This window comes from Thalia democratica, chromosome 1 (genome assembly GCF_965202585.1).
Source record: "Thalia democratica chromosome 1, ktThaDemo2.hap1.1, whole genome shotgun sequence".
NCBI classification, from domain to species: Eukaryota; Metazoa; Chordata; class Thaliacea; order Salpida; family Salpidae; genus Thalia; species Thalia democratica.
The window spans coordinates 52559273-52571768 of NC_139165.1; the positions used below are offsets into that span (position 1 = coordinate 52559273).

At 23.9% G+C, this 12496-nt stretch overlaps 1 protein-coding gene across 2 annotated transcripts; it reads left to right on the plus strand.

Annotated features, from left to right (window-relative positions):
• The first annotated feature begins 8344 nt into the window (after positions 1–8344).
• LOC145849249 (protein ABHD13-like) lies at positions 8345–11727 on the plus strand. Of its 2 annotated transcripts, none has more exons than XM_082954389.1 (2): positions 8345–8402; positions 10383–11727. In XM_082954389.1, exons 1-2 carry the CDS (start codon positions 8354–8356, stop codon positions 11009–11011), a joined length of 678 nt encoding a protein of 225 aa, XP_082810515.1. In that variant the 5' UTR covers positions 8345–8353; the 3' UTR covers positions 11012–11727. The 2 variants fall into 2 exon arrangements, with proteins under 2 accessions (XP_082810515.1, XP_082810514.1); XM_082954388.1 differs by lacking the exon at positions 8345–8402 and adding an exon at positions 9652–10281.
• The last annotated feature ends 769 nt before the right edge of the window (positions 11728–12496 follow it).

Sequence of the window (12496 nt, forward strand, 5' to 3'; positions counted from 1 at the left end):
CAGTTATACAAAGTTATAAGTTTGTATTTCTTACGTTATTTTCTTTTTTTCTACTTTTATTATTTTTTTACTTTTAGAATTATACTATTGCTTAGACAATTAACTAAAAAGTATAACTTTTAATTCACATAAACGCACCTAAAGACTTAAACAATTTGAATCATTCTAATGTTTCACTTTTTAGAGTGTTTCAGCAATTTTTTAACGAATTATATTTAGTTAATTTGATTTTTAATTTTAATCTTCTATTTTTCATACATAGTTAGTGTATTCGTTTTCTGTTTCAACTAACATTTTTATGAAATAGTTTTTCTAGTATTATTTTAAACAATAGTAAAAGCTATTGTTGAAAGAACGATACGATCTTTCATTTAATTGGTTTTTGATTAAAAATAATATTATGTACTAGTAATATTGTACGTTATTATGAAAACTTATGTAAGATAACTGTATTATGTAACTTAATAAATCAAAATAATTTAAAGCTACTTTAACAAGTATATATTAACATATCCATTGCTTTAAAGAATTTTTTTTCAAGATAAACTCAACAATCGTTTTGGAAAAATTACGAAAAAATATTAATAAAATAATCAACCTTACATTACGATTAAACACGAAATATCTTGCGTTAAAGATTAGTTTACGAGTTAAACTATTATTTTTTAATTTTTTCGTAAAATAAATGACAGTCAAATAAATTACTTAACATAAAATCCATAAGTTCAAGTTATCGTCATTTAAATTTTAATCTTTTTAGATAAGTAATACTATTTTTAAGCAGGAAAACGTTGTTAAAATTTACTTATAAGGGATAAGCTATCCTTTTGTTGTTATTCAAAAACAAAATAAAAAACTTAAAATTTACAACAAGCTTTTTTATCTAAAAAAAGTAAGACTTTATTGACAATAAATAAAAGTTTACTCACTTTTAAATTATTTTTTACTGAGATAAAGATGTTTTGTTTTTCAGGTAAAAAAGTATACAAAAATATTTTTTTACGAAGAATAACAAAAACAACGTGTTAGCAATAAAGTTAAATAGTATCTTTAATTTTTTTCTGCATATATTTTAAAATATAAAATGTTTTAAGTGATAGTAAATGGTCTAAATGTAAAACTTTTTTAATAAACTGTAATATTTTTGTTCGATTTACAACTATTAGCAACAACAAACTTGCCTAAAGTTTTTTTCTGAATAGGTTTTCAATGTAAATATTTTAAATTTTTATGGGTTACTGTAATTTTAAAATAATCTATTAAGGAAAAATATACAACTTTTTTAGAAAATTTCTAAAGTTTTATCAATTAAATTTCACATTAGTCTTGCCATGTGTTTTGACCGTTGGATGTTTTTAGTATTCACGATATTTAAAGTTGTAACAAATCAGTCAAAAACACTAGTCTATATTTTGTTGTTTAGCTCGTATAAAAGTTAACTTAACTTAAATTTATATTAAATGCATCAACAGTTCGAAATAAATCTATTTTTGAAAAATTTCAACAATGTTTTCTTTATACCGAAAGCTGCTAAAACTTATTTCAATGTTAAAGGAAATGAGAAAATTGCATCATGACCAAAAAATTTAAAATAAAATATATATATTATTGATTTTTTTTCTAAAAATAATTTTGGAGACTTTATTTTAAAGCTTTTTTATTTAGACAACTATTTTCAACGAAATTTTCTATAATAACCGTTGCGTAATTTTTTTAAGATGTAATTATAGCACATATTGCTGAAGAAATTTCGACCAACTGTTTTAATAATTTTCTTATGTTATTTTTATTAATATAAAGTTAAGTAACTAAAAACATTAAAACAGCGTATTTGTAACATTTCTTATAAACAGAAGCTAAGTAAAAAAACTAAATTGCTTAAAAAAACTTTAACACATAAAAAAATTAAAACAAACAATAAATTATTTGACTTTTTATAGTTACTAGCATTTATTAAAAAGAAATTTTTTCAATCTAAACAAATCAATATAAGAGAATGTTTAGAATAAAGAAAGATTTTAGTCTTGATAAAATCGATAAAATTTTTATTAATTAGAAACCGTATTTCAATTAATTATATTGTTTCGTGTAATATCCGTCAACTCTATACATTTCTATTCAACGATTCACCAAATAAACAATTTTCATATAAAGTTGATAGTCAATTGCACCTACTTGTTTAACTTTCTTTTGTCTTATAGAAATAATAAATTATTTGAAGCTTTATTAAATTTTTAAAAATAATAAACGAAATTAAGCAATGTCATTTAACAAACTTTTTTTACACTTGATGTCATTAAAACATCGTAATCGTTTTAAAACCGCTATTAAAGAATATAAAATGCTGTTTTTGTTTTGAGATAGTTGAATTTATTTTTGCTAAAAAGCTTCATGATAGGTCAACAATAACTGTTGCTTAAAATACTTATTGTATTTAGAATAATAAGGACAAGCTTTTTTTCTAGTTTTATGAATGATTGATTATATTTCTTTCGAATATTTCGACACGTATTTCTTTGTTTTTTTATTTTTTAATGTAAGGATGTTGTTTATATATTGAGTACAAACGTAACTTAAATTCCTATTTATACCGTTATTTATCAAAAATTTGTTCTACTTTGTACTGCATTAAAATTCTTTGTACGCTGAAATAACTAGTATTGTCTATATTTTGAAAAATGATCGAGATTATTTATTTCATAATTTATTGTATAATAATTTGTTAATATACAAACTATATTACAGAATGTAGATGCAAAGCATTAAAAATATTTGAACAGAAACGTTTATAAATGTTTAAATAAATAAAAAACTGTAAAGTTTTTAGCTTTTTTACTGTTTTAAGTATAATTGTCGCACAAAATTTTTAATTTTATTAAACAAATTAAAAAACAAAATTACATATAAACTAATCGGCATTTTATAAATTTAAAAATGAAGAAATGTTTATAAAACTACTTTGTCACTTTTTAACCTTCATTTATTTTTTTAAACTTTATAAGCTCATAAATCAAGAACAGTAAGTCTGCCAACTTAATAAATGCAGTTGTACAAACTAAAAAATTGTGATTATTTAAAGTATTTTTTACAAACTTATGACATTCGTTCAATTGTTATTAAATTTTGTTTTTGGAATTAAATGTCCCAAGTGACATTAAGCCAAAGCATAACTTCTTATTGGAGAAGCAAAAACTTTTCTTCAGCAAAAATAAGTATTTGTTTTGGTTAAATTCATAAATATACAGTAAGCGACCATTGTGTGTTTACTATTATTTGCGAAGAAAAAAATTTGGTAAAACGAAGTATAAACTATACAATGAATTTTGAATATATTAAGTATCGTGATAAAACAATAACAAAAGTCTTAAAAACAATTTAAAAAAGTTAATAAAGTTTTGAAAATATCATTTAAGTATGTTAAGTTTTTTTATTATTTTAAGTTAGATGTTATATCCTCATGTTTTAAATAAGTATAACAAACACTTTATTAACGTTATTACGTATTGGTAAGATAAAAATATATGTATATTAGAATAAAATAACATAGTTTTAATATTTAGTCTAGTTAATTTAAATTAAAAGATGAGAAGTATTACCAACTTCTATCTATTTACACAATAAAAAAATAACTAAAAAATAGGTATTAGTAATGAATGAATAATATTCAAAAATTTATGATTTACCAAATATTATAAAAACTAAGACTTAGTACATTTATTATAAAAAAGTAGTAAGTCCGGTCGTAGGTTGTCTCGGATTCTGTTGTTGTTGGTCGTGTAGTGAAGTTTTTTTTTCATTATTTATTATTTAAAAAAATGATATAAAATATTCATCTCAAATAGTAACAACTTATATTCATTAAAATACGATTGCATTAGATTTAAATGGCTAATATAAATAATAAGCGAACAAGATTAGAGGCGATATAGGTATAAACTAAAGTATAATTTATAACATAATATAAGTTTAATTTATGATACTTTGTAGTACGTTTGTGAGAAAATGGGTCAGATATTAAAAATTTTAGCAAATGGATACACAGTTAAGACTTCAACTTTAACGTTTTTATAATTCATGTTTAAATTCAAGATATAAAGAAAGCTCACGGAGGTAGTTAAATAAGAAAGGTAAAAGTCTAGATAGGCTTTAGGGAATGAGCTTTAGAAGTTATTTGTGGAGATATGGTGTTAGGAATTACATGTAAAAGCTTAAAGTTATGGTTAATTTTTTAGTTCTGAGATCTATGAATGAGAGTAATTATAATAGAAAATCATGCTTGTGCATTAATTAAGTACTTGATTTTTTTCTTTTTGATTGGTCTACATATGAGTTAAAGATACAAGAATTTAAACATTAAGCTAAAGATAAGGTTTAAATAAGCTTGCGTATATAATATAATTCTCTGTTATTTGTTGATTATAATTCATTAGAAAAAGACTTTTAAGATAATATTTTGATAAGTAGTATAATTGAATAATTGAACAAGAAACGAAAGTATACTTATCGTGATTCTAAACCGGCATCAACTTAAATATTTGCTGTGATTTTTTCAACCAAATTATTTTTCTGTTAAAGTAGTTTTTACTATTGTAGCTATTTAAAAAGTTACGTAATTTCTTAATTAAATTTACGAATCACAATTCAAGTGTAAAAATAAATAAATGTATTAAAATTGCTTGATTATTAAAAGCTTTATTTATGGCTGCTAATTTATTGGCTTTGTGATGTACTAACCTGACTCATGAATACTAGTTTCTGCAGCATTTAGTTCTTGTTAAACAACGTCAAAGCTTTATTTTTAGTAGTTTTATAACAACGGTTTTATTTTAACTCTATTTAAATATAATAAGGTTCAAACAATTGCACGAAGACACTTGTGCACAAAGGGTCAGTTTTAAACGAAGGCATTTTTGCACGAAGGGTCACTTTTACACAAAGACATATCCGCATAGGTTGAATTTTCTTTTTTAGTTTTTCCTTTCACTGTTACCCCTAACCTAATCCATTTCTTGGTTGGTTTTTTTTTTCTGTAAATATTTGTTTTTTAATTTAATTTTTATTTTTTCACTAATTTTTATTAATACTATTTTTTTAGTATCGTGCAAAAGTCTCTTCGTGCATATTTGACCTGTCCCACTTCGTTATTTTACTAAATAGTCATAAAGAATTTATCACGTTTTTAAACGTTTTGTACCTTATTTGGGACTTTACCCGAAAATACAATCTCTACATTCAAAAGAGAAAAATTACTCTAAGTATAAGTATTGGTCTATGTTTTGTAAGTACTGTTCTTTGTTTTGTAAGAACTGTTCAACATATTTGACGTACTATATAAATCCTATCATATTTCTGATTGATAATATTTTAAGTAAAATACCTATCTTGTAAATTTTTTATGCTTTGATAGTCAAAATGCATAGAAAATGTATTAACTGTTAATTTATGTTATAAGTAGCACTCCAGTAAAAGACAAAACAAATAAAAAAAGGTTTTTTTTTCATCAATTAGTTTCACCTATTATTAATAAGTGGAGCCATGAAGAACAAAGTTTTAATTGATATAATTATATACTTAATTTTACATTGAACTTTTTATTAAGTTTTAATGGGAACTTTATACTTTATTTAATATATTTTTAAACCATCAAGAAAATTGAAGTTTTATAACTGATGAAGTTTATTAAATAAGTTAAACTTAGTTTTTGTTTTTCAACACTGTTTTTTTTTTTGGGGAGCCCCGTAAATAAAGGTATATTAATATCAAAACATGTGTAATCTAATGAGTGTATTAGTTTCATGATTAATTTACTAAAAAAAGCGCAATAAATCTGTAAATCTTTTTGAACTAATCACTCAATGATAAAAACTATTAATTTTGCAAGATTTTTTAACTTAAATTCTTTTTAATAATTTTAACACAAAGTTTAAAAAAAAAAGAGAAATAATGGGAAACAAACAACTTAAAAAAATGACAAATAAATGTTTTCATGAGTTAAAATATTAGTTTTTTTTACGAGCATAAAGTTATTTTTATAGGCAAATTTATTAATTTTTCAAAAAACATAAAACTTTAATGTCAATTATTTTCCTTATCTTAAAAGCTATCTAAAAATTTTTATTTTATTTTAGAGAACCCACCTTTGTCTTTAATTAAAAAAAAAAAATTGGTTTGGGGTTTGAATTATTTCATGGGGTCCCTCCAAAAATAAAGGTTTTTTTTTTCATTATGATGGCCTTAGAACCAAAAATAAATATTATTTTATATATATATTTTTTTTAAACCTTACTTTGCATGTTATTTAAATTCCTAAATGTTTATTTTATAAATAATGTTAATATCTTTTATGATTTTCTAAAACTTAAAGTTTAAACTTATTACACTATCATTTGCCCTGGCCATTTCCTAGATAAAAAATTGATAAAAGGAAAAATAAATAATAAGAGTGTGAATTACAACAAATTTAATTAAACTAAAATAATTTAATTAACTTTTTTTTTTCTTTAATATCATGTTTTTAAGGATTTGCTAAAATAAAATTAAAAAAATAATGTTTATTTTTGGTTTTGGCCATAATAATAAAAAAAAAAAAACCTTTATTTTTGGAGGGACCCATGAGATAATTCAAACCCCAAATTTTTTTTTTAATTAAAGACAAAAGTGCGTTCTCTAAAGTAAAAAAAAAAAATTAGTTAGCTTTTAAGATAAGGAAAATAATTAACATTAAAGTTTTATGTTTTTTGAAAAATTACAAAATTTGCCTATAAAAATAACTTTATGCTTGTGTTTTTTTTTTGGTAAACCATTCAAGCTGTTAAACTTTGAGCCCTTATGTATAAAAAAGATATTTGAACTTATAAAGCATTGAAAACATATAAATTATTTTACTTTTTCAGAATTAAAACTTAAAGAAGTTTTACTTTTTCTACAAAAAAAAGTATTTCAAAAAACTATCTGTAAAAATTACATATTTTTTAAAATATTGAATAAAATAATTTATTTGTTTGTATAGTTTTTTAATTTTTTTTTTTTTTTAAGATATTGTTACAAAATTTAACTTACAGTTACTTAGATTTAACTTACTTTGATCAAAATAGATTGCAAAGGTCAGTAATATGAAAGTTAATTAAAAAAATTAAGGAGAAAATTGATTTTAGTAAATTAATCTTATTTTTGCCTTTTTACTTTGTCTCTTTTATTATGGACTCTATAATTTTAGTCTTCTATAATTTAATATTTACTTTTTTTTTACTTTTAGAAAGTGTCTGATAGCTGTGATAAAATTCTTAAAAATGAAATCAATTTATTAAAAACATGGTTGACCCTATAAGGTCTTAGTTTCATAGTAATTTTTAACTTAATGTACTATAAAAAATATGTTTTTGTTTTATTCCTTTTTTTCAATACAGTGCTTATTCACTTATCCGGACGCTCACTTATCTGGACAGTTTTGTTCAGAATAAAATTCAAAAAATTTTCAATAGTAAACACAAAAATTAATTCAAAAAGTTTCACAACTTTTTTAATTCCATGAGTTTTCTGCTGAAAAACGTGGAAAAACTATAAAACAAGCGTCTCTCATTTCTTACTTTAGTAAAACTCTCAATAAAAACTAGTTTGTTAGGAGTGATATGTTTCCCTTAAATTGACTTTAAACTTAGTCAAAGTTTCTCGTTTTCTTTTTGTCTTTTTTTTTTTTATGTTTTTTTTTTAAGAGATATGTCTACATTATTTTTTGTTTTTAAAGATAAATTTATTTATATTTTCTCTTCAACAAAAATAAATTAATATTTTTTTTTAATTAATATTTAGGGCAGGTGGAATTGCAAATAATGAATTTTACTTGCTTGACCCTCAAAAAATGTACATAGTTGCAGAGGGTTAGTAAGTTTGATGTTTTTCTATCTTGGAAAAAATAATTTAATAACCTTAAGTTTAGCTTTTATTATTTATCATTTTTTTTATATATTACTTATAATTACTATGTATTTGTTTTTACCATAACACTTTTATTATGCAGCAGTTATATTATTATATGAAAAAATTGATTTTTTGCACTTATCTGGAATTTTGGTTATCCGGACATGTTTACAGAAAATCTTGCCCAACGTGTTCGGATAAGTGAATAAGCACTGTATATCAAGTTTAATAAATCAAACTTAAGTATTTCAAATAATTTAATTTATGTACCCTAGGTATTTTCAATGATTTTTTTTTAAGTTTGATTAAGGTAAATAGTTTTCACTGTATGTTTTAAGCTAATGATATTTGTGAATTATCTGTTATCTTATATAGAAACTATCAAAAATTTTTGTTTTGAACAGTAAAAAAAATAATTTAGATAAGTTTTTTAATTATGAAACTTCAAGATGAAGAATCTTATATTAAAGATCACCCTATTGAAGGTATGTTCTTTGCTGAGTTTGATATAAAAATAGGACCCAAAATAACTTATCAATATCCTGAAAAGTGTATACCAATTGACAGTTTGCTTTGTAAAGCTGTTATACATTACATAATTCCCAAACCTGATCTTCAACAGAAAATGATAACTGTTAATACAATGGGAAAAAAAGTCATTGGATGTCCTGTTTGTATTGATGATCCTAAATATGAAAGGCATAAGTATATTTTCAATTTTGGTGTCATTTTAGACAACAAGCATAGAAGTTCACCATGCATCCCATTTGTCAGTAAGTTATCTACATATATGACTGAACTTGAAAAAAAATCTTACTTTGTATCAAATGAAACTACAAAGCAATGCATACCAACTATTTTGAAAAATATATTCAACTCACTAAATAAAAATGGAAGGTCTGTCACACCAATAAACCAATCTACCAGTCTTTATTTGAAAATATTTCCTCCAATAAGTAGTCCGACTTTCAATGTGTGTGATTATCATGTTCCTGTCTTACTTATCAATAAAAACCAAATTAACATGAATGATTGGGATTTGACTTCTCAACAAATTATGCCTTGGATTGATGGAATTTGTCATGTTAAAAAAATATCTAATCAAGCAGACGTTGACATTGAACTAACAAGAGTTTGTCTCCATGATATGTTAATGGCTGGTCTTGTTCAATTTATAACTGTTTTCCAATACTCAAACTATTATATAACAACTGCAAAGCTAGATCAGTTGCTTGAAAATAAAGTTCTCCAACAAGAATGTTTGACTTATGTATACAAACCAGGTAGAAAAAAGCCTAATATTCATGATATTGTTACTCTTTATTGTGGACTAAATCCTAGTATGAAAGTTAAAGATCTTTGTTCTAGATATCAACAACAAATAACAAAGGTAAATGAGCAAAAACTGATACAGTTTGGGCTTCTACACAACTGGATTGAGAGAATTCATTTGTACCCTATATTCAAAAATTCTACTATATCAAGAGAAGATAAAAACTGTGAAACTTTACAAATTAGACAGATACCAAATCAAATAAAGTGTTTGTTTAATGGACAAAACCATACAGATGAAATATGCTGCAAACTACAAATTTCAACAGATGAGCTTATGAAAGTAATTGAAAATGACCCTGAAGTTTTTATAGTTAGAAAATAGTATAGGTTAACCGTAAACAGTTTTATCTGCATAAAAATGTTTTCTGTAAAAGAAATAAAAACAACAAATATAGTAATTGTAAATAACTAGAAAATTTATTTTTACATATTTTTTCAACTACAATGGAAATAATAGTTATGTTTTTAAAAGTAGTGTTATGTATACTTTATATTTTTTGAGTAGTTTTTTATCATCTTTAAAGCATAAAGCTTTTTATTCCATACTAAATTTGAATAGATGCAAAATTAATAAATCTTTTCAGACTTCTATAAGACATTTCAAAATAATGAGCATATGTTTTACCTGTAAAAATGATTACAGACATATTCATTCAACTAGATTTTCAAAAAAGGATCAGTACTTAAAAGTGTTGTACAAAGTATTTAATTTGTTATTATCTCCTTATGTTCTTCTCGTTTTAAGCCTAATATATTCATCACAAGAATTATGGCTTCCAAAAGTATTTTGCCAGTTTTGGATGACTTGTTGCTGTCTAGCTTTATTATATACTTCTCAAGATGCACTTTTATATATGCAACATGCTTCAGATGAGCTATGCTATTTTGTTCCAAAACCTGATATTTGGATTCCAGAAGAAGTTTATATTACTACTTCAGATAATGAAAAAATTCATGGCTATTTTTATAAAGTTAAGGATGCATTAGTTAGGACTGTACCAACGGTTTTGTTTTTACATGGGAATGCCGGTAAGAATTTTATTTATAATTTATCAACAGTATAAGTTTAAGTATGATTAACATTATATAAATCTTTTTAAACATTATATAGTACAGAAAATAACCAACAGGTAGCATTGGATTCCCTGCCTACCTTCTTGTTTCTTTGCAAACACCTGTCAATGTCCTAGCAATTGACTATCGAGGCTATGGAAAAAGTAGTGGTAAGCCCTCAGAAAAGGGTTTGTATCTTGATGCAGATGCAGCTTTGCAGTATTTACTTGATTGCAATGAAATTGATGTGAGTAAAATTGTTGTCTACGGTCACTCACTAGGCGGTGCTGTAGCCATACATATTGCTGCAGTTTCACACGCTGATGATGTGGCTGCTGTGATTGTAGAAAACTCTTTTACAAGTATTAAAGAAACGGCTTGCTCCATGTTTAGTTGTTTATCTTTGTTGCTTAGGTTTTTGCCTGAGCTCTGCTTCAAAAACAAGTTTAACTCTTTAAGCAAAGTAAAAAATCTAAGTAAGCCAATCTTGTTTGTATGTGGAGCTGATGATAAACTTTTACCTCCCAACATGACAAGTGATTTATATGATGCTTGCGGAAGTATTGACAAAAGAATGAAAATATGTGCCAATCATGGTCACAATGATACTTTGTTTTCTTTAGCATGTATTCAAAGTATTTCTTGTTTTCTTCACGATTATTTTGAATGTAAAATTAGTCAAAGTTACCAGCTACCTGTAAGTTAATTAAATAGATGTTTTTCAACTTGTATAAACTTTTAAAGCTTGTTATAGTTATACCTACTTGAACCATTTTCTATTTGTTTATTAGCTTTTAATGAAAAACTACATTGCAGTATAGTTTAAAATAAGTAGCATAAGAGGTTTTTACATAAAAATGAACCTTTTTATTTCTTAAGGAACTTATAGGAAATAACCAAGTATAGATTTTTGTAATTACATTTACCATAAAGTTTTTTAAAAGTTGCTTTACTTTTACATAATTACTTTGTTAGTTTGTGCTAATTCTTCTTTTGCAGCAAAGACACAAATCTCTGTCAACTAATTTTCTTTGTTATTTTTTAATTGTACTGTTACATTTTAAAATGTATAATCTACTTTTCAGTTTATGCATTTAGCCAGACGGTTTTGTGCCTTGAGTGTTTTTGCCAAGTTTGATTGCCTTGCTTCTTTAAATGTGTTTTTTAAATAATTATTAGTTTAATTTTATACAAGTAATTAAATTTATAAAGTTCTTTTTATGTTATCAAAATTTTTTTGGTAAACATACGTAAAGTTTCAATTGTATGTTTTCAATCATTAAAAAAAAAATAATATCTTAATTTTTTTTTATGATTTTCTAGCGCCTTAAAATAGTTTTTACTAGTTAAAATAAGAAATTTTAATTGTTTACTTTTTCACTGTAAGTAAAATTTTCGTACTAACTTTTTAATTACGCAAATGTCTATTTAGTATGGTAACGGGTCAAATATGCACGAAAACACTTTTGCACGAAGGGTCATTTTTGCACGAGAGTGAAAAAAGAAAGTTATGAAAAACATTATAAAACAAAAAATAAAATAAAAAATAAATTACGGACCGAGGGTAAGGGTTAATGGAAACAGTAATAGTAAAAATAAAAATAACTATTAAAAGTTACTAAAAATAAAACTTTAAAAAAACGTTATTTAAATAAATAATCGACCGAGTGTAAGAGATAGGGGTAACAACAATAGTAAAGATAAAAAACATTTGATAACTAATCAGAATTAATAATAATAAAAAAGACAAATTAATTAAAATAAAAAATTACCGACCGAAGGTAAGGGTTATGGGTAACAGTGATAGTAAAAATATAAAGTTTAAATGAAGAAAAAAATACAACCCGTGCAAAAGTGTTCCTTCGTGCATATTTGACTCCTACCCATTTAGTATAACTTGTCAAAAAACAACATAGAAAAACTTATTTCTAATTAAAAGATTAAAAATAGTTTTAATGATAACTGCAGTGCTTTTTAAATGAACACGTAGAAATTTTTTAGGCAATTAGTTTCTGTTTTGCACAGTTTTGACTTTTAAATTACAAAGTCGTTGTTTTTTCACTAAAGCAATTTTTTAATGGTTTAACATACAATATATTTTTGATTATTATTATATTTTGTACTTATTGTTTGTTAACATTAAAGTACAATCAAGATTTTTTTAAATTAGTATTATTTATAGTAAAAGCCA

Excerpts from the sequence above, each read along its gene's own strand:
- LOC145849249 (XM_082954388.1), top strand. The coding sequence starts at position 9,732 with ATGTATACTTTATATTTTTTGAGTAGTTTTTTATCATCTTTAAAGCAT. Across the intron at positions 10,282-10,382 it reads GTTTTTACATGGGAATGCCG|GTAGCATTGGATTCCCTGCC; the intron begins GTAAGAATTTTA and ends AATAACCAACAG.